The sequence below is a fragment of the Trypanosoma conorhini genome (genome assembly GCF_003719485.1).
Source record: "Trypanosoma conorhini strain 025E chromosome Unknown Tco_14.4_contig_00421, whole genome shotgun sequence".
Taxonomy (NCBI): Eukaryota; Euglenozoa; class Kinetoplastea; order Trypanosomatida; family Trypanosomatidae; genus Trypanosoma; species Trypanosoma conorhini.
The window spans coordinates 1-16,789 of NW_021704511.1; the positions used below are offsets into that span (position 1 = coordinate 1).

A 16,789-nucleotide genomic window follows, 5' to 3' on the forward strand; every position below is an offset into this window, starting at 1 on the left:
GTGAAGGGGAAGGAGGAAAGCAATTCCGTAATTTCACCCCCTAAATGCGTTTCCACCTCCTCGCCCCCCTCGCCCACCACCCCTGCCACTGCGAGAATTCCCACCGCGCCCACCTTTCCGCCCTGGCACAGGGTTAAGAGCCGGCGCTCGAGCTTGCCCCATGACAGTGGGTCGTTGCATGAACGGGGTGTCCATGGGCCACGCAGATTCTATACCGAGCACCGCGTTCCGGTTAAGGCTAGGAAAGGGGAGGCCTTGCACAGCCGGCTGAAACGGCGGTTGCTGCGGCTGTTGCAAGAGTGGCATTGGCGTCGGTAGAACACCACCTACGTGCCCCATGGCAGGAAAAGGAAAAACGCCCTCTGGTGCGGGAGAAGGCGGTAAAACCATTTGCTGCCCCCAAGGCGGCTGCAGCCCTTGTTGACAAAGCCACTGCTGCTGTTGTTGTTGTTGCTGCTGCTGCTGATGGTGATGGTGATGTTGATGTTCGTGGTGGTGTTGTGGCTTATACTGCTGGTGTTGCTGTTGTTGCTTGTGCTGAGCCCTGCTGACACCTCCTTTCCTCGGGTAGCTATCACTGCTGTTGGCGTGGGATAAAACGTGGTGCTTGACTGGATCCGCAGGTTGCGTCAAGAGAGGCTCTTGGGTAACCCTCTCCACCACGTCGTCAAGTGCGTCTAAAAACGAGTGAACACGCTTTTGCTCCTGCAGAGGGATCTGTGGCTCCTGATATGATCCATCGAGGAAAGCTTTGCTGCCGTTGGGCGAGTCGAGGTTCAACGCCTCACGAAGTGAGTGAAACAGCTTACCCATTACTCCTTCAAGCGGCGAAGTTGTATGGCCTCCCATTGCGCATTGCTGCAGATACTGCTGATACTGTTCTTTGAATTTCGCTGACAACTCCACAGCCGTTTCTTGGCTTGCCTCGTCCACCGCTGCCAAGATGCAGCGACGCCCCATGTCGTAGAGCGCCTTCCAGTGTCCGACTCCCTCCAGTTTAAGAGGCTTGTTACTCTCCATCGCATCCCCCGCGCGTCCTTCACCTCCCCCGTGATCTGCCGGAGCTGCAGCCTTGAGGAAGGAGGCTACGCGAAAGTAACTTTCCCAGCGGCTGCGGTCATCAAAGAGGGGTATGAGGGGCTTCAGTTGCAGACTCTCCTCCCCCGCGCCACGGGACGCCAACTCCGCCAGAAACGCCTCCGTCTTTGAATCGGCAGGGGGTGGAATCACCGATAGCAAAGCCGCCGGCAATGGATGTTTGATGTAATTCGCCCTCCAAACCGACTCGGCGTACACACTGCGTCTCCAACATTCCATCAATTTTGCCACCTCCGGCAGCTTAAAGCACATCCGCAAAGATCCTCCCGCCTCGTCGGCGTTGCAGAGCTCAAAAGCCACTTCTTTCGAGGGAGAGGAGGAAATGGCGTCGGCGAGAACAGGAAGAAGAAACAAAGCCCTCCAAGGACAGGCGCCGTGGTGACCGGATACTTTCTCCTCTTCACTCAAATAAAGTGTGTAATGGGAGCGGATCTGAGAAGACGCCGTGGCTTCGTCCTCGCCACATACGACGGCAAACTGTGCCTGTACATTCTCCTGCTCATTCTCATTACTCGGTTGTTGTGGTGTCGCTTTTTCTGTTGCTTGCGCGGGGCGATCTAAACTAGTTGCCTTTGCGGGCAATAAAACCTCCTCCCTCTCGCGGCTTGTCTTGCCATCTCCCTCCGTGACTTCTTCCGCTGCCATTTGTCCCAGTGGTGGCGGTGGATCTTGAGCCGCATCAGCTGCCACCTTTTCAAAGGTTCGCTGGGGTCTCCCACCACAGAAATGGCATCGTATATCCGCAAAAAGTTGCTCCCACGCCTTGTGCTTCTCACCTGCGTCGCATGCGTTGTGGGTCCCTGTCTGCGACACGGTGTAGCCGAGGAGAGCGAGTACGAGAGAGACGGAGGGCGCAAGGTCCTCGCTTTCGTCGCCACTGTGCTCCTCGTTCTCCTCAGAGGAGCGTGTCCGCTTTAGGGCAAAAACAACCCGCAGTAGACTCATCGGTGCGCTGCCTGTCAGGCGAATTGAGGGCTGCGCCATTCCCGTACGCAGGCATTCCACTAGCGGCGAAATCAGTGCGCTGCGAATAAACGACGGTGGTGACCCTCTAGGGAGCAGCAGTTTCACGGCACTGGGCCCACCCCCAGGCGTGGGCGTTAGCCTCGCTCCCTGTGGGGAGGCGGAGATGGCATCCGTCACCAGAACGGCGGCACAGCGGTGACGAATAATAGACGTGCCGGTCAAGGAGAAGTGGGACGTCTTTAGCGTCTGCCACACGTACTCCCCTTGACGCCACCAGCAAGATGACAAGTGAAGATCGCGTAGAAGGCGATCGACGATGTTCCTTCCGTCTGGATCCGTTAATTCCCCCGTCGGGGCTTCACCCGTGTCCTTGGCGTTGTCTACAAGATCGGTCTTCTTCTCTACCTGAATGAGTGACGGGGATTGCAGTAATTGCAGAAGCAGCAGACGCTCCGGCTCTAAAAGAAGCCGAGAGCCTTGACAGCAGCGTGTGTGCAACTCAAGCGCCGTGGTGGACTCGCCGGGTTCTTGCGCCTTCAGAACTCCAGGAACGGCGTTCATCGCCGAAAGGAGAAACAACGCGTCCTCATTGTCTGCAAAAAATGCGCTGGCCACCGCGTCCTGACGCCACCCGCGGAAGCACGCAAAAACCTCCTCGGTGATGAACATGAAGGCGGAATTGAGTCGAATTCCCCTCTTCCTACCACCCGCATGTACCACCCCTTCACGGCGTGACGCACAAAAAAAAAAGCGGAAAAAAAAAGAAGAGGGGTGGAGGAAAAGTTTTAAGCACTTGTTTTTGCCGGTGATTGTATTCTCCTAGCGGAACCGGAGTAGCAGAAGAGATTGACGCGAGTTTGAGAGTCACGGCCACAAACAGTGGAGCTGGGCAGCGGGAGATACATACACAAGAGAGCCGCACACGTACACAATTTAGCTTTTCCTTTTCTCCCCCTCCTCCTGCGTTCTTGTTCTTCTTCTAGTCAATGACTCGTACACAGTTCTCGCTCCCCTGCTCCCAATCCCCCATCAACGCATTTGGCTTTTCTTCCCTCATTTGCTGTTTGACACACATGCGGAAATGCCCTCAACTACTCCCTGCGAGGAAATAAAGCGAGGAGGGGATGGGAAAATGCGCCAGAACGAAGAGCGAATAACGAACACACGCCACACCGGAAGGAGAACAGCGCATGCCTGTTTTATCCACGTTGCAAAAATCACTGTGCATAAAAGTGTAAGTGGCAGTGGGGTGGCGGCAGAGTTGCGCGTCATCACAGGAAACATTACAGGGCCCAGCTGCCGTCCAAACACACCAAAAGAAAAATACTATCCATAATAACAATAAAAGAAGAAACACCCCCCTCCCCCCCAAGAAGCGGGAAAGTGAAAGGACAGATTCCTGCCGTAGCAACCTGCAAGCAAGAAAAATAAAAGAAGACGCATCTAGAACCGCGCGCCCCGTTCTTTTTGCCTTCGGGAGTGATGTTTGGTACCGATTGGTGGGTGGGGCCCCAAAGAAGGCGTGTCTTCTATCCCATTCCCAGCCTGTCATCCTTTCCCCTACTTTTCTCCTTGCTGCGGTTGTAATGGCTTCCCCTCCTTCCCCCTTTGCCGCTCTTTTTTTCTTTTCTTTTTTCCATTCCCCTCTCTGCCTTTGGTTGCCGTTGATTCTTTGTTCTGAATTTTCGCCTGAGTCTGCTTTTTTATTTCTTCTTTTTTTTCTTGTTTGTCTCTTCAAATTCGGCTTTTCGCCGCGGCTGCGCCCCTCGTACATGTCCATTCTAGTGGATGCCCGAATCCCGCGAGCTGTGTGACGGCTGCCTTAACGCTTATTCCAGCCCTCGGAGTGCACGGAGCCCACTCGTGGATGCGAGTGCTCAGACCCCTGCGACGCTTGCCCTGAAAGGCGTCGAGACTATGGGGCAGTTTCTCCCTCCTCGCGGCGCTTGTCCAGGTTTTCCTGTACAGCGGCTTCATCGCCGCGCTGCGACTCTGTCCGCTTCAGTTCTTCCAATGGTGTTTTGGCTGCGTTTAGCTGTTGGCGGGACGATGCCGCGGAGGCGGACCCGTTAGAATTCTGCGTGCCGTGGCGCTGGTAGGCTCCCTTCGAGTTTATGTCAACGTCAACGTTGGCCGCCTGAGAGGCACCGTTGGCCGCCTGAGAGGCACCGTTGGCCGCCTGAGAGGTACCGTTGGCCGCCTGAGAGGTACCGTTGTTATTGTTGCGGTTGTTCGATACTGCGGCTGATGCCCTTTTCACCTCCTCCTTACGCATCGTGAGCAATGCGTTCTCCGACGGTGCGCCCTCAATGCCGTAGTGCTCCACGTTCAGCTGGCCAAGCAGGGTTTGTGCGTTGGTCGTGAGTGCAGCATTGCCAACATTCAGCTGTTGGCATACACGGACATCGCGCGTGTTGGAGAGCTCCGCGTGACGGATGCGGGTCTTTATCCCATTCACCAGCTTTTCATTTTTATGCTTATTATCCAAAAGCTCCGCCTGAAGCTTGGACTTTGCCTGGCGTAATTCCTTGATCTTCGCAAGCAGCTCACACTTCTTCGCCTTCGCCTCATCGGTGTATGCCTGCGTATCCCTGGTCTCCTTGTCCAGCTCTTCCTCCTTGGCCTTCGTTACACGGCTCAGGGCGTTCAGCTCTCCGTGCTCAACGCGTGGACCATTGCGCATGTCCTGCGCCCGCTTCGCTGTTCGTTCCTTTAGCAAGGCGATCTTCTTCAGCTCCCCCTCGCGCTTCGTCTGCAGGTCCTTGATGTAGGCAGCCACCTCGTCGTCGGAGTGGAGCCTGTCGGCTTCAGCGATACGCTCAATTTCATTTGGGAGAACTGTTTTCACGTAGTTATTGGCGCGATCGGCAAATTCCTCAAAGCGCTGCACGCGGGCAGCAACACGGTACAGGGAAGCGACCTCCCCGTTTCCCTCGACCTGCAGCAACAAGGCGTCTCCCTCATCCTTGTTGTGCTGGATCTCCTCAATCAGCCTCACACGATCCTCGCGTAGCACGTGTAGTTCGGGCAGCTCGCTGTCGCCCGACTCAGTCAGGAGGGATTGAATGCGTGAGGAAAGCGCCTCGTTGCGGGCACGGAGTTCAGCCTCCAGCTCCTCAAGACGTTTAACCGGATCAGCCGACATCTGCGCCTTGTGGTTTGAAGCTAAAAAAGTGTGTTTGCGCAAATACACGTATTTTTAGCACTCCCACGCAGTGTGAGTCTTCACTCCTTTTTCTTTTCTTCTTTTTTTGTAGCTTCTGGTGGTTTACGTTGTTGTTGTTGTTTTTGCTTGCCCCTTGCCTCTCCCTCTGCTTCCCTAGTTGCTCTTCGCTTGACAAATACGCTTGCGTTACCTGTGCACCCAAAGAGTTCGTGGAAAAGGCGAAGAGAAGGACTCCACGTCTCTCGCTACGCAACGACGTTGGCGGAGGTGCAGCTGCACGCACGCACCCGCCAGGGGAAGGCCGTCACTTCCGCCGTCAGACGCACCGGGGTCGGAGGGGCTGCCGGTGCACAATTCCCACGCGCACGACACCTCATGCCTGCAATGGGGCCCGAGCAGCGTCCCCCCGCAGCCCACAAGGGCCATCTTTTTGACGGGTAGAAAGACCTGCTGATACGCACCACAACAAGAAAAAAAAAAAAAAACAGGGCGGCAGACGCGACACGTGCTCATAACTCTGCCCACAGTCTCTGCCCCTTCCTTCCCTCTGCCGCCTTGCCTCCCGCTTCTTCTTGCGCACCCACTTTTTGCCCTGTGTGGAAAATAACAATAATAATGACGCTTTGCGTGGGTAAGTAAATTCACTTCCTCACGAGACGGCCGCTTTCTTTCACTTATTCCTCCAGTCAACCTCAATTTTGCGACGTCTGTTGCTGCAATGGATTTGCTTGCGCCTGCTGTTAACAGCGCACACCACTCCGCCGCTCTCTCCCTCTCTCTCTGTCTCTTTTTATTGCTCACCTTTGGTATATAACCGCGGCAGATGTGCCTTCAACCCCTCAAGGCGCGGACGAAGCTGAGGATGGCCACCGTGGAAATAAAAAAAAAAGACACATAATAAGTATGGTGTCACATTTTTAAAGGCAAAAACACAAGCTACTGTGAAGACACAACGAGAGTTATGAAACACTCTTCTACTTCCATAAACGAGGAAATTTCATTGCATGCTCCTTTACGTTCACACAGCTCTTTTTTTTTTGTCGCTCCCTTTCCTAGAAAAGCACTTTCCAACCAAACTCAGAACACGTATTTGAAGTTTCTTTCTTTGCTTCCTGCGTCTGTGTGTGCAGACTACAGATGGGAGGAGCAGCCACTCATTCTGGCAAATGCCTCCGCGGCGGCCCCAGCTACGGCCGACGCAAAGGTTGCCGGCTCTGCTGACGGCCCCAGCGCCTCACGCCTGGTTCCCCCAAGCGATGGAACCCGCAGCCTGTCCATCAGCCCCGTAAGAAACATGGCACTGCCGTCCTCCTCTCCGCCCACGTAAAGCAAATTTTTTAGCAGGCGATCATCCATCAATAAGCCCTGCCGTGGGGTTGTTTGCACCACCGCCGATGCAGAAATACGCGTGTGACGCCGACGCCGTTTTGCGGCGATCTCCACAGAAACAAATGGCAACCGCGGGAAAACAGTTAACTCGTAATCTGTGGTGTGGGGATTGTCACCGATCGCAACGGCCCTCGTGAGATTCACCACACCACGCAGCGACGATGCCTTGCCGCGCTGTTGCTGTCGCGGAACACCAGCGTGGCCGCTGAGAAGTGCTGGCCCGACAAGGTAGCGAATAGTCGTCGACTTTGAAATGCCCATCTTTGAGAAGACAACGCTATTTGGCTGCGGCATCGCCGTCACGCCGAGGCGGGCAAAGGCCTCAAAGTGGCGTTGAAAGAGGCACGTGAAAAGTCGAATAGGGAGGCCCAGAAAAATCACTTGCGCCACATCGCCATTCCTTTGCGGGCCGCAACCAGAAACTTGGTCGTGGTCGTCGTGGGAACACCGACTCCCGGGACAAAGCAGGAGAATCATCTCCCGCGCAAACCTTCGCGAGAGCTCAGAGTCGTCGTCGAGTGATCGCGACACACACTTCGACGTTAGCTGTGTGCTCTCCTCACTCGCGTTACGTTCCGTTGTTGCCAGCGGTAGTACCGGCGACTCCGCAAGCTCAACACGAATGATGCCTAGTTCCGTGAACAAGCATCGCCGCTGCCGCAGAAAATCGCACTTCCATGCGACAGCCTCGGCTGCGCTAGCTGAAGGCGGCCCATGGCGTCGGCACTGCGCCTCAAGGTACCCTAGCAGCAGACGCCACATCTCCTTATAGCGTGCCGAGAGGTGCTCAAGCGCCGCAAGAAAAACACGGTCACCTCCCAGCGTCTTCTCCAGAAGAGAAATAAAGATTTCCTCCAGTTGCGCCAGCAGAGCGCGAGAGGTGTCCACGGAGAAGCACGTTCCCTTCACACACTTCGTCAACAGCGGTCGGGTTGTGCCGTCAAGGCCAACCTTCGGCACGTATACCTGTTTCAGTGGCAAACCGTACAATTCAGCCAACTCCACCGCCTCACGCGTGGCGCAGTGCATCGCCTCGGTGTACTCGCGGACGACCTCCACATCATTTACCGTGCAACGGTATAGCAGGGCGCCTGTGTAAAGACTTAGTAACAGCTCTCCACTTCCATTCCGACCATCGGCATCCCTTAGAATAGAGCGAAGCGGCGCATACACCTGGTCAAAGACGCGCGTGTCGGCGGTCGTCACGATGCAGAGACTGCCTCCATTGAGAAGCCATCGCTTAATGACGGCGAAACATGGGCTTTCCTCCAGCGATTGATATTGTCCTTTAGCCTTGTGCGGGGTGCTCAGAAGCGTTCCGTCAAGGTCCGCCAGCAGCCACGCACCATTCAGCATGAGCCACAAACCTGGCCCTAGTTGCTTGTTTTCTTGTTGCTTTTGCTTCCCTCTCGCCTCACTCTGAGCGAGCGAGAGACTTCTGTGCGGCGACCCACCCAAGAAGAAAAACGGGCAGAGTTCCCCCCAAAGAGGGTTTGAAATGAGGCAAGTGGAGCGAGTCATAGCCATCGTGCGCAGTCATTGCGACCGTCAGAGGTAACGAAAAAGAGATGCGTTGAGTGGAACGCAGACAGAAGCACACAGCAGCACAAGTAGCGGTAAAACATAAGCGGTAATAGAGAGCAAAATTTTAGAAAAGCCCGACGAAGAATAGCAAGAACCTCAAGGCGGGAAAAGGAAAGCTAACAAAAAGAAAAAAAGCAGGTGGAAAGCGATAGGAAACGAAGACCTCACTAAGCAAATGAAATAGGGCCCTCAATGGCAATGCGGCACAGTTGACTGCTTCTGAGGTTCATTGTGGGCCAGGCATGCCACCTTGCGTCAGCCCTAGAACGGTGTCTACGAAAATGTTATTTTTTATTTTTATTTATTATTATTATTTTTTATTTATTTTTTTCTCGGGCACCACCCCCTTCATCGGGCAGCACTACAGACGCAGCACTCAAGAAAATAATAATAATAATAATAATAATAAGAGAAAACGCCTATGCCTTGGCGATTCTGCGCGGTTCCGGTGGATTCCCAACCTCCGACTCCGATCCCGTCAGATCGGTTTGACTCCCGATGTCAGGAACACTGCGCGACAGCCGTGCGAGGGTCAAACGCGAAAGTGACATTTCCGGTCTAATTGGGCGGGGCTGCCGCAAAGACGCTTTCGACGTTTGCGCGGCGCCCGAGAGCAGGAACAACACGGCACGGGGGTTTCATGCATGTCTTGTCGGCTCTGGCCAGAGAGGCGTGTGTGCGCCGACTGCTGCGTGTGCTGGCACGCGGTTCCACCGCTAAGGCAACGCGATAGCACGGAACAAAATTTATCCACTTTTCTATTCCACAACGCGGTTGCTAAATGCGATGGACGGCACGCCTCTCCCTCTTCATCCCGAACTCCTCGCGGGAAAGCGCGACAACAGGCGAAGCAACAGCCTATTTGGTTGTCTCCGTCAGTTCCGCAGCTCCGCCGTCCCCAATTTCAAAAGGAGAGCGGTCCCGCGAGCGCAAACAAGAGATTTACCGCGGCAAGAAGGAGTCTAACGACCTCAAACGCACAAGGGAGAGGCAGCAAAGGAAGTAACACAACAGTCAATTACCCAGAAACCCCCCAACAGCACAGTCAAGAGAAAAAAAAACATTGAGAAGAACTGTGATGCAAATCTTCATAAGGCACCCACATATTATGGATATCAGCAACCGCAAGAAACGGGTTACTGTGGGTGTTGGGGTCAGACGGAGACAGTCCAGTTTATTCGGTGGGGGTAGGCGGTGTGCATTTGGGGCGGCACACCAATTGGGGTCTACGACTTCCCTACCTGCGGTTCCCTTTCAGTGGCGTAACCACGCGCAATCCCATGGCGTCCTTCAAGTATTTCCCCCTGCACGGGTGTTTGTCCCTTTTTCGGATCCAATCCAACGAAGGTACGCTCGTGAAGACGAGCCAAGGCCCCATTAGCGCCCTGAGTGGCAACCACGCCAGCAGACGCACGAATCAAAGCGGCGCCACCCCCGCCTTCCATTGGCACCGCAACGGTGGAGGTATTCCTTTCAGCGCGCGCAACCTCCACTGCCTGCATGGCTTCGCGCAGAAGCGGAAGAACGGAGTCAAACGCCGTACTGTATACGGCCGGATGACCAAAGAGCGGTGCGTCACAGTCTTCCGTTCGCAGGGCAAGTAGAACCTCAATGGGAGACACAATTGGCTTTGAAAAATCATCCTCTTTGGTAGGGAAATGGCTCTCACGGCTATTCGGGCAGGCGATCGAGACAAAGCAGTCTACCGTGTCCACAAAATTAGCGATTTTGTACTTGTTTAGATGCCCAATATAAATAATGTACGCCCGCTTTCCATGGGCACGGAGAAGTCGATGGAGCAGCATTGTCGTTTCATAGTAACCCTCAATCGCCAAGGAAGCCACAACAATTCCCACCGCACTACTACAGCGGATCAATTCCATGTTGAACGCGCGTTGCCGCATCCGCTTGCTCAACGTTGCTTGAATCGCAGCGAGTTTGCTGTCGTTACGGTTCAAGTGGGCCTCCACTGCGGCGTCCGTCGTCCGCAGGTCATCGTCATCACCATTGCCCAGTGCCGCATCCTTTGGACCTCCTTCAGCACCGCAACCGAAGTCCTCATCAAGTATTGCGAGCGCAGGCGAGTTCTCAGCATCAAACGCCGCTTCCCGCAACTCCTCTGGGTGGTGAAAGAGGTTGTACTGGTGAACATTAAGAAGATGAAGCGGCAATAACGCGCTGGAGGCGCCAACAAACAGAAAGCGTTGGATTATTTTTGGGCCGGCACGAGAGAAACGCACACCGTTGATAATCCATGAGGGTCCTGCAGAAGAAGAAGAAGGCACGGACGCGTCCGGTATGTGGGTCGCCGCCGAAACAGGGTCGAATCTGCACCACTCAACTAACACTTTGCTGTCGGTGGATGTTGCTGTCTGGGCCTCACTTACCCAAAGACGTGCGGCAGCATCCACAATACCCCGCGAGCGATGACTCCCAACAACGACCAAAGAAACAACTGCAGAAATCCCTTTTCCCTCCAACGCGTGGCACATCCCCTTCAAGCGACGCCGCAGTACTCTCACTGCAGAAAGCAGAATACGCACTGAGAGCACTCTCGCTTCCTCCTGTGGGTATGCTGAAAGAGCGGCAAACCGGAACTCGTCCTGCACATAAAAGACTGGAATACGTGTGGACCGACTCATGCATGCATCTCCAAAGTGAATGATGCAGTCGCTGCCGTAGTGCTGCGCAGTAATCTCATCCGGACAACAGGATCCAAAGGTGTTATCAGCCACGACAAAAAGACGTACTTTTTTGTCATTCACCATTACCGCCTCAGTTGTTACGCGGTCTCTCTCAACTCCATGGGTGGAGATTTCCACACCACCGGCGCAGCCCTGGTTTTCGGACAAGAGGCCTTTCAGTATCTCCGTCACAGCAATGGCGTCCTCAAGTAGCTCATCGGGAAATTGCAGTGCAACGCGTTGAAACGGCGTTGATTCGGCAGATGAAGCAGAGGCCCCAGCGAGAATGAACGCTGCGACCTCGTCGAGTTTGTAGTGACTACGAACCGCAGGGCGCTGCCGTTGACGCCGCCGCACCGTCACAGCTGGAGTTGGTGTGATATCGTGGTACATCTATCGATGTGGTTGTGTGTATGTGTGTGTGCGTGTGTGATTGTGTGCCACTGGATCCTCTTTTTCCTTGCGAGTCGTTTCCTTTTTCCTTCGCTTTACTTGTTAGACACTCCTCCGCGCGATTGCCTTCTGCGGATGCGCCTCTCCGCCCGCATGCGCATCCGTTCGTCCGAGAACCGAGGCAGAAGAGTCAGAACGTTACGGCAAGGGGCGTCAATGTGGCGAGTGAAACTGCTCATTTCTTTTTCTTTTTTTAAGACAAACATTTTTTTGTGTGCGCGTGGGAGTTACCCCCACGCGCAAGCCGCACGTGCCAAAAACGCCTCCACTCATGACCTTCTCTTTTCTTTTCGTTTTCCTCCTGCCTTCATTGGGGCCTGTTTCCCTACACTCTCCCCCTCCTTTTTTTTCTTCTTTACCCTTTTAAACGGCGCGTCCCGCCGGCGTCTCGCTGTTATTACTTCGAAGAAAGCGCAAAGGGCGGCAGAGCGAACGCGGCACTACAGCTCCACATCCTCGTCCTCGCCATGGTCAGAGGTGTTGATTTTGTCGTAACGCGCGCGCCGCCGGCCGGTTCCCTCTCGCCTGCCCCATGAGAGGTGAAACGTTGGTAGACCCTCCCACTGCAGGCCACTCGCGAGGGAGTCCACCACCTGTGGGCCACAGAGCCCGTCCACCGCAGCCACGGTGCGCTGCGCGGTGTTGTCCTCCTCGGCCGCCGTTGTCAGCGTCTCGCGGTGAAAGAGGTCGGAGGTGGGCGGCAGCGTATAGTACGCAATGCGGCCGTCGTTCCAGTCCTGCAAAATCATGCGTGCGGTGCCTTCCTCGTCAATCGTCCCTCCTTGACGCAACCTTCCGCGTCGTTGCCCGACGAGGCGTACAAACTCAATGGTGTCACCCGTGTCAAAGGTGCCAATATTGTAAAAGAGGGCCAAGGGGTGAATACCTGCCGCAAGAAGCTGCCGGCTGTGTTCGTCGTCCGTGTCCACCTGTGTGCAACGCTGAATAAGCCGCTGCACAGGTGTGAAGGGATCAGAAAGGTTGCTAACCTTTACGGCGTTGCGCAGCACTACATCACCGTTGTCCTCACCAGGAGACACGACACCGGGGCAGTCCATCACACGAATATCCGAGCGCAACTCCACCTCCGTGTTGCCCGTTGTAAACCCTGGCATGTTACCAACCCCAACCACGTGTTTCTGCTTGAGAGCATTAATAATGGAACTCTTCCCCACGTTTGGGTAACCAATCACACCCACCACAATAGACTTCCGCGCCCCGGTCTCTTCGTTTAATGCCAATGCACGTAAACGACGGAACATGTTCGCAACATAGCTGTGGCCAAGTGTGCCTTTTGCGGTCGCCGTGAAGGGAATGCATGCCACACCTTCGTGTGACTCAAAGAAGTTGATCCAACTGTCCACTACTTCCTTTGAAGGCAACAAGTCTACTTTGTTGAGAACCACGACCATCTTTTTCCTTTCATCACCGAACTGAGAACGAATAGCCCTTTCCAACAGGGTCAGACGGCACCCAAGTGGGTCACGGGCATCCACCACCTGAAGCAGCACATCGCTGTTTTCAACCACTTTTTGAAACTCCTTGTAAAAGCGCCGAAGGGACTTGTCCATGCCCCGTCGATCCACGTCATCGTACATGCGATCTTCCCCGCCTGTTTCCTCCATCCACTGCTGGGGCACCTCGTATTGGTGTGCCTTTTCTGCGCACTGAAGGGCAAGCGTTCGCATGGCCCGTCGCTCTGCAGCCACGCGCTCCTCCCCAGTTTGGGGAGGCCCGCCGGACCCCGAAGCAAACTCGGCAACTCTTGAGGAAATGTTGGCCGCCCCACGCACTGCGGGAATGCTAAAAACACTGCGGTTACGGTTCTGCGCTGTACGCGTTAATTTTTGTGCCACTTTCTTAAGGTCGGGCACTCCGGGATCCTTGGTTAGCCTCTTTCTTTGCTCAGGTGGTCGGTAGCGCCCACCGCCGCCGCCACCCTTCCCATGCTTCTTCGAATGCCCACCCATTTGGCCCTGCGCAGGCAGCAGTGCTGCAGAGGAGGAAAACCCCGAAGTAAAAAAGAAAAAAAAGACGAAACAAAGGCAAAAAAAAAGGGACACTTCCGACATAATTGAACTGACGGTGCGTCCAGGTAGTGAACACAAAAGGCATGGAAAAGGAGGAAGTGAGGGGCGGGCGAGCGAGCGAAGCTGCAAATACGCCATGTAAAAGCGGTTTCCTTAGCGATGAGGGCACTGCGTTGGCACTCAAACGGAGGGAAACTTGAGGGCATCCGGCAATAAAAAAGAACGAGGAAAGAGTTGAGGACGGATTCGGTTGGTGTTGGGGAGTACACGCGTATGCGACATTCCCAATCTCGTCAACGTCTTCTTTGAAGGCTCCCATTTCCAAAGTCCCACTTCATTCCAGCTCCTGCGCCGGAGGCCGGCTCCCCTTCTCTCAACGAATTTCACGCTGTGTCTTGTGATAACAGTATTCTTGATATGGTTAATAGCAATAATAATAATAATAATAATAGTAATAGTAATAATAGTGAAAAACAGAAAAAAAAACATAAAAGCACCGTTTCTTCTTTTCCTTAAGTTCGTGTCCCTCAGCGGAGAGCAGTCTCATGCATGTTGCCCGTTTGTGTTCCTCGTTGTTCCCGCTGACACGCCGTCCGCTTCAATGCTTCACCCTCTTTCATGTCTTTTTTTTCTCATTGCTTTTCATCGCCTTTCGTCGGTACCGTCGGTGGTGTCGTCGCGGGTAGAAAGGAGAGAGGGGAGGACAAAAAGAAAAACAAGAAAAAGAAAATTAAAAAAAATAGCAGCACCAACAATAAAAGCACCACGTCAACTTTCTTCAGCATCTCTGCGGTAGTGCAAGCGTAGGTCTGTGTGCGGGTGGGTGCCTTCCCTCCCAAATTACTTGTCCGCCGTCGGTTCCGGCACATTCTCCACCATGCGGGCCATGATGTTGTTCAAACGCGCGACGATTGAGCGCGGATCCTCCAGCAGCCCTGCAGAGATGACGGCGTTGTCGAAGATTTGCTCCACAAGCAGCCCAGCCGTCTCCACCTCCTCCGCGGCGGGCGAGATGGACAGCGTGTACAACTTCCGCACGACGGGATGCTTCGGGTTGAATTGGAGGTTGTACTTCGGAGGAGGACCCGCCATCTGTCCAGTGACGCGGTAAATCTTCCTCATCTGTGCCGACTCGTGATCCGCAATGACGGCAGGACTGTCACGCAGACGGGTTGTAGACTTCACAACGCCTACACGACCAACAAGACGTTTTGCAATGAAGTCGCTTAGCGCCTTGACCTGCGCCTCCGTCAACTGCTTCTCAACCTTCACGTCTTCCTTGTCGCCTTCCAGCTTCTTCTTGTGCTGCACACTTCCGTCAAGGGAGGCGTCGAACATCTCAATGTTTTGGAGCTTGTGTTTTGCGTAGGTGTCCAAGTGCTGCATCACAAAGTCATCAATGGGCTCAGTGCAGATGAGCACCTCGAGCTCGTGCTCCTTGTACTGCTCATAGTACGGCGACTGCAGTGCCATTTCCTTCGTGGGGGCGTTGATGTAGTAAATGTGGGTCTGATTTGCCAACATGCGATCCCGGTACTCGTCAAGGGAGACAAGAGGGTAATCGATGTCTGATTTTGTAGTTTCAAAGCGCAACAGCTTTGCCAACTCCATCTTATGCACCTGATCTGTGCAGACGCCCTCCTTTAGGAAGGGCCCATACTCCTGAATGAAGCGCTCATACTTTTGTCGATCCTGCTTCGCCTCCTCCCCCAACCAACGAATGATGCGCTTGGTGAGCACCGTCGACAAACGCCGCATCATGCTTCCATCCTGCGTGTGCTCACGCGAGACGTTGAGGGGAATGGACTCGGAGTCCACCGCACCCTTAATAAAGCGCAGCCACTCCGGAAGTAGCCCCTTTGCCTTGGATTGAATGAGCACCCGACGGCTGTAAAGGTTGACGCCGCTCTCCATACGACCACCACCGTACTTCTCAGTGTGAGACTGTGGAACGTACAGTAAGGCGCGGATGGAAAGGGGGGCATCGACGGCATAGTGCAGACGAAACATGGGGCTGTCGTACGCACCCGAGATGAATTTGTAGAAATCGATATGCTCTTCATTGGAGATGGAGTTTCTCTCCTTCATCCAAAGCGCCTCCACCGTATTCACCTTCCCCCCGTTAAGCGTGATCTCATACGAAACAAAGTTGCTGTACTTTTTCAGAACTCGTTCGCACACCTGAGGGGTGCAAAAGGAGAGCTCCGTGTCCTTAATGTCGAGAACAATCTTCGTCCCCTTCTCCACCCCCTCGCACTCAGCGATCGTGAAGGTGCCTGTGCCATCCGACTCCCACAGATAGCCCTTGCTGCCCTTCTTCGCACTACGGCTGTAGACCTTGACATGCTTCGCCACCATAAAAGAGGCGTAGAAGCCAACGCCAAATTGACCAATGATCTTTTCGGCCGCCTGAACACCGGAAGCAGCGTTCTGCAGCTGGCGCACAAATTCCTTGGATCCAGAACCCGCGATAGTACCAAGGTTCTCTGCAAGTTCCTCCTTCGTCATACCGACACCTGTGTCGCGAATCACAAAACGACTCTTGCTCTGGTTGCAGGAAATAGCAATGAGGGGGGCTTCATCGGTCTCATCACGCGGGTACTCCTCCGGCTTGCTGATCTCCAACAAATGGCGCTTCTCCAGAGCATCACTGGCGTTTGACACCAACTCCCGAATGAACACCTCCTTCTCAGTGTACAAACTGCAGGCAACAATATCCAGCAGTTGCCGTGTCTCAGTCTTGAATCCCATTACCTCCGATTCCCCAACTACGTGCTCGGTATCTTCGTTAGGCTTCGTCGACGCTGCGGAAGCCCCATCAACGCCAGTGGACCTATCATTTCCCACAGGCGATGGATCAATGACAACGTCTTCGTCGGTGATGTCGGCCGGCTTTTTCGACGCTGAGTCACTCGAGGTGGAGCAAAACCGCATGGAAGTGATCAGGGCCGAAGAAGAGAGTTTATTACCGCCGCTGTAGTTGCCACGGGCAGCGGAGAGAGTAATGATAGCCGCGGCGAAAGCTGCGCGGCCTGAGGAGGTGCTTTGGCTGAGAGCATCCCGGCAGAGCCGTTGATAGACGCGACGCATGCTTAACAGTTTTTATACCCAATGTTTTTCTTTTAATTATTTCCCCTTTCTTTGTTATGCCTGGTCTGTGTTGTTGTTGTTTTTTTTGCTGGTTTTTCGTTCTAGAGACGCTGCGTGCGTGCCCTTGTCGCTTTCCTGCAGGCGGTCCGGGGGAAGACCGCGTCGTGTGCCGGAGAGGGGAGAGAAGTCAACGAAACGAGTTCAAAAAAAGGAGGGCATGTCAACGGCGGGGCATAAACCGCGCGCAAAAACACTCCGAGGTAGAGGCGACAAGAATGGGGCAAAACTACAACAAAAAAAACATGCATACACATAAGAAGAGGATGGAG

General features: G+C 54.2%; 6 protein-coding genes across 6 annotated transcripts, besides 7 other annotated features; all 6 read right to left on the reverse strand.

Moving 5' to 3' along the window:
• Positions 1 to 33: 33 nt before the first annotated feature.
• Positions 34 to 2,733, reverse strand: Tco025E_06327 (uncharacterized protein; the record flags this gene model as incomplete). Its single annotated transcript, XM_029373206.1, has 1 exon — positions 34 to 2,733. One exon carries the CDS (start codon positions 2,731 to 2,733, stop codon positions 34 to 36), a length of 2,700 nt encoding a protein of 899 aa, XP_029226663.1.
• A 1,030-nt stretch (positions 2,734 to 3,763) lies between these two features.
• Positions 3,764 to 3,792: a microsatellite.
• Positions 3,793 to 3,979: 187 nt separating this feature from the next.
• Tco025E_06328 (putative OSM3-like kinesin) lies at positions 3,980 to 5,209 on the reverse strand (the record flags this gene model as incomplete). Its single annotated transcript, XM_029373207.1, has 1 exon — positions 3,980 to 5,209. One exon carries the CDS (start codon positions 5,207 to 5,209, stop codon positions 3,980 to 3,982), a length of 1,230 nt encoding a protein of 409 aa, XP_029226664.1.
• A 785-nt stretch (positions 5,210 to 5,994) lies between these two features.
• Positions 5,995 to 6,018: a microsatellite.
• Positions 6,019 to 6,361: 343 nt separating this feature from the next.
• On the reverse strand, positions 6,362 to 8,146 carry Tco025E_06329 (uncharacterized protein; the record flags this gene model as incomplete). Its single annotated transcript, XM_029373208.1, has 1 exon — positions 6,362 to 8,146. One exon carries the CDS (start codon positions 8,144 to 8,146, stop codon positions 6,362 to 6,364), a length of 1,785 nt encoding a protein of 594 aa, XP_029226665.1.
• A 341-nt stretch (positions 8,147 to 8,487) lies between these two features.
• Positions 8,488 to 8,534: a microsatellite.
• A 52-nt stretch (positions 8,535 to 8,586) lies between these two features.
• Positions 8,587 to 8,612: a microsatellite.
• An 817-nt stretch (positions 8,613 to 9,429) lies between these two features.
• On the reverse strand, positions 9,430 to 11,280 carry Tco025E_06330 (putative diphthamide synthesis protein; the record flags this gene model as incomplete). Its single annotated transcript, XM_029373209.1, has 1 exon — positions 9,430 to 11,280. One exon carries the CDS (start codon positions 11,278 to 11,280, stop codon positions 9,430 to 9,432), a length of 1,851 nt encoding a protein of 616 aa, XP_029226666.1.
• Positions 11,281 to 11,287: 7 nt separating this feature from the next.
• Positions 11,288 to 11,327: a microsatellite.
• A 453-nt stretch (positions 11,328 to 11,780) lies between these two features.
• On the reverse strand, positions 11,781 to 13,310 carry Tco025E_06331 (putative GTPase; the record flags this gene model as incomplete). The annotated part of the gene is made up of 1 exon (XM_029373210.1): positions 11,781 to 13,310. One exon carries the CDS (start codon positions 13,308 to 13,310, stop codon positions 11,781 to 11,783), a length of 1,530 nt encoding a protein of 509 aa, XP_029226667.1.
• A 489-nt stretch (positions 13,311 to 13,799) lies between these two features.
• Positions 13,800 to 13,836: a microsatellite.
• A 236-nt stretch (positions 13,837 to 14,072) lies between these two features.
• Positions 14,073 to 14,113: a sequence feature (A-rich).
• A 97-nt stretch (positions 14,114 to 14,210) lies between these two features.
• On the reverse strand, positions 14,211 to 16,460 carry Tco025E_06332 (putative heat shock protein; the record flags this gene model as incomplete). Its single annotated transcript, XM_029373211.1, has 1 exon — positions 14,211 to 16,460. The coding sequence occupies one exon, from the start codon at positions 16,458 to 16,460 to the stop codon at positions 14,211 to 14,213; it is 2,250 nt and encodes a 749-aa protein (XP_029226668.1).
• Between the last annotated feature and the right edge of the window lie 329 nt (positions 16,461 to 16,789).